At 46.6% G+C, this 3,449-nt stretch overlaps 1 protein-coding gene across 1 annotated transcript in view; it reads right to left on the minus strand.

Annotated features, from left to right (window-relative positions):
• Positions 1-3,449, minus strand: part of RAP1GAP2 (RAP1 GTPase activating protein 2) — a 327,595-nt gene that overhangs the window by 57,302 nt on the left and 266,844 nt on the right. Inside the window, exon 12 of the mRNA XM_012001219.1 lies at positions 653-753. Coding sequence (XP_011856609.1) covers positions 653-753 — 101 coding nt within the window. The remainder of the gene's footprint in view (positions 1-652; positions 754-3,449) is intronic.

Consider the following 3,449-nt stretch of genomic DNA (forward strand, 5'->3'; position numbering starts at 1 on the left):
CAGGCAGATCACGAGGTCAGGAGATCGAGACCATCCTGGCTAACATGGTGAAACCCCGTCTCTACTAAAAATACAAAAAACTAGCCGGGCGAGGCGGCAGGCGCCTGTAGTCCTAGCTACTCAGGAGGCTGAGGCAGGAGAATGGCATGAACCCAGGAGGCGGAGGTTGCAGTGAGCCGAGATTGTGTCACTGCACTCCAGCCTGGGTGACAGAGTGAGACTCCATCTCAAAGAAAAAAGAAAAAGCATAGACAAAGCAAGACTCTGTCTCCAAAAATAAAAAAATAAAAAATAAAACAAAACAGGTCATTTCCCCCCAAAACTGCACGGGGCTCCCTTTCCCACACACTGGGCAGGTGAGTGACAGGGAAGGTGGATTCCTCCCATTCTCAGTCTGGGCCAAAGGTAAGTAGGAAGGCAAGTATGGGGTCAAACGTGAATGCCTTCAGGGAAGTCTGCCACACTGGATCACTCCTTGGACCCCTGATTCCTTAGGAATGCAGTGAGCGATCAGATCCTGGAAAGCCATCCCTCATTTCTTGTGTGTTTTTAACTTTCACATGTGCTCCCTGAGGACTGAGCTGTCTGCCCCTTGCCCTTCCTCTAGTGCCCTTGTTGATGGAACTGGAGCCGTCACTTGGCTAAAACCCACCCTTTGAAATCCTGCAGTGTGATCGTGTCCCCCAGCAGGTCCAAGAACTCCTTAAAAGCTGGGCTCTCCTCATTGTTCCCAAATAGCTCCTCCTCCAGGGTCTGAAAGAGAAACAGGAATAAGGGCAGGAATTAGAAAAATCCTTTGTGATGTAAAGGAAGGAATATGGTTACCCAGACACCTGGTCCCTTTCTTCCTCTCTCCCTATCTCCCAGCACATCCACCATAGCTGGTAGGACTGGGGCAGAGAGAGGACAGACTGGTGGAGACTCACTCCCAGCACTTTGGGAGACCGAGGTGGGTGGATCACTCGAGGTCAGGAATTCGAGATCAGCCTGGCCAACATGGTGAAACCCCGTCTCTACTAAAAATACAAAAAGTAACTGGGCGTGGTAGTGGGTGCCTGTAATCCCAGCTACTCAGCAGACTGAGACAGGAGAATTGCTTGAGCCTGGGAAACAGAGGTTGCAGTGAGCCAAGATCATGCCATTGCACTCCAGTCTGGGTGACAGAGTGAGACCCTGTCTCAAAAAAAAAAGAAAGGAAAATATAAAGAACTCTCAAAACTCTAAAGTAATCAAAACCACAATGATACACCACTTCCCACCTACTAGGGTGGCCACGATGAGAAATAAAGGCAATAAAAGGTAATAACAAGTGTTGGTGAGGGTGTGGAGAAACCAGAACCATCACATGCTGCTGCTGAAAATGGAAAATGACACAGCCACTGTGGAAAGCAGTCCGGCAGGTCCTCAAAAGGCTAAATGCAGAGTCACCATATGACTTGGCAACTTCACCCCCTGGCATACACCGAAGGCTAAACACAGTCACCATAGGATCCGGCGACTTCACTCTCGGGCATATACCGAAGGCTAAACGCAGAGTCACCATATGACTCGGCAACTTCACTCCCGGGCATATACCGAAGGCTAACCACAGAGTCACCATAGGATCCACAACTTCACTCCCGAGCATATACCGAAGGCTAAACGCAGAGGCACTATAGGATCCAGGCACATACCGAAGGCTAACCACAGAGTCACTATAGGATCCAGGCACATACTGAAGGTTAACTACAGAGTCACCATAGGATCAGGCATATACCAAAGGCTAAACACAGAGTCACTATAGGATCCAGGCATATACCAAAGGCTAAACACCGAGTCACCATAGGATCCAGGCATATACCGAAGGCTAAACAGAGTCACTATAGGATCCAGGCATATACCAAAGGCTAAACACCGAGTCACCATAGGATCCAGGCATATACCGAAGGCTAAACACAGAGTCACCATAGGATCCAGAAACTTCACTCTGAGGTATATACCAAACTTGTACATGAGGTATAAACCAAAGTTGCCGGATCCGGCAACTTCACTCTCAGGTATATACCAAAGAGAAATGAAAACATGTCCATGTCCACAGAAAATGTATACATGAATATCAATAGCAGCACTATTCGTAATAGCCCTAAAGGAGAAAGAACCCAAACGTCCTTCCGAGGAATAGATAGACAAAATGTGGGCAATCCACACAATGGAATATTATCTGGCCATAAACAAGGAACAACGTGCTGATACATACTACGACCTGGATAAACCCTGAAAACATTACGCTGAGTGAAAGAAACCAGACACAAAAGGCCACATATTATGATTCCATTTATAAAAGGTCTAGAAAAGGCAAATCCGTAGAGACAGAAATTAGATTAGGGTTGGCAGGAGCTAAAGGAAAGGGGGATGGGGAGTGACTGCTGGTGAGTGTGGGGTTTCTTTTGGGGGTGATGAAAATGTTCTGTAGTGAGGACAGGTGCACAATTCTGTGGTTACACTACAAACCACTGAATTGTATACTTTATTGAGATATAAATTACATATCATTATGAATTATATGGTATGAGAATTATGCTGATGTGCTCAATAAAGCTGTTATTTTAAAAAATATTTTTAACTCAACAGCTAAAAAAAATCCAATTAGAAAATAGTCAAAAGACATGAAAACGGCCAGGTGTGGTGGCTCACGCCTGTAATTGCAGCACTATGGGAGGCCAAGGCAGGCGGATCACTTGAGGTCCGGAGTTCGAAACCAGCCTGGCCGACATGGCGAAACTTCGTCTCTACTAAAAATGCAAAAATCAGCTGGGCATGGTGGCACGTGCCTGTAGTCCCAGCTACCTGGGAGGCTGAAGTGGGAGGATCACTGGAACCTGGGAGGCAGAGGTTGCAATGAGCCGAGATCACACTACTGCACTCCAGCCTGGGTGACAGAGTGAGACCCTGTCTCAAAAAAATAAAAAGACATGAACAGGCATTTCCCCTGAGAGGATATATAGATGGCAAATAAGCACATGAAAAGATGTCCAACATCATTAGCCATTCGAGAAATGCAAATTAAAACCATAAGGTGATATCACTACACAACTATTAGAATGGTTAAAATAAAAAATAGTCACAACACCAAATGCTGGCAAGGTTATAGAGAAACTGGATCATTGCTGGTGAGAAGAACCACTCTAGAAAACAGTTTGCAGTTTCTTTTTTTTTTTTTGAGATGGAGTCTTTTTGAGACGGAGTCTCACTCTGTCGCCCAGGCTGGAGTGCAGTGGCGCAATCTCGGCTCACAGCAACCTCCACCTCCTGTGTTCAAGCAATTCTCCTGCCTCAGCCTCCCGAGTAGCTGGGACTACAGGTGCCCACCATCACGCCTGGCTGATTTATTTTTGTATTTTTAGGAGAGACGGGGTTTCACCGTGTTAGCCAGGATGGTCTCAATCTCCTGCCCTCATGATCCACCCGCC

The sequence above is a fragment of the Mandrillus leucophaeus genome, unplaced genomic scaffold, assembly GCF_000951045.1.
Source record: "Mandrillus leucophaeus isolate KB7577 unplaced genomic scaffold, Mleu.le_1.0 Scaffold653, whole genome shotgun sequence".
Classification (NCBI taxonomy): domain Eukaryota; kingdom Metazoa; phylum Chordata; class Mammalia; order Primates; family Cercopithecidae; genus Mandrillus; species Mandrillus leucophaeus.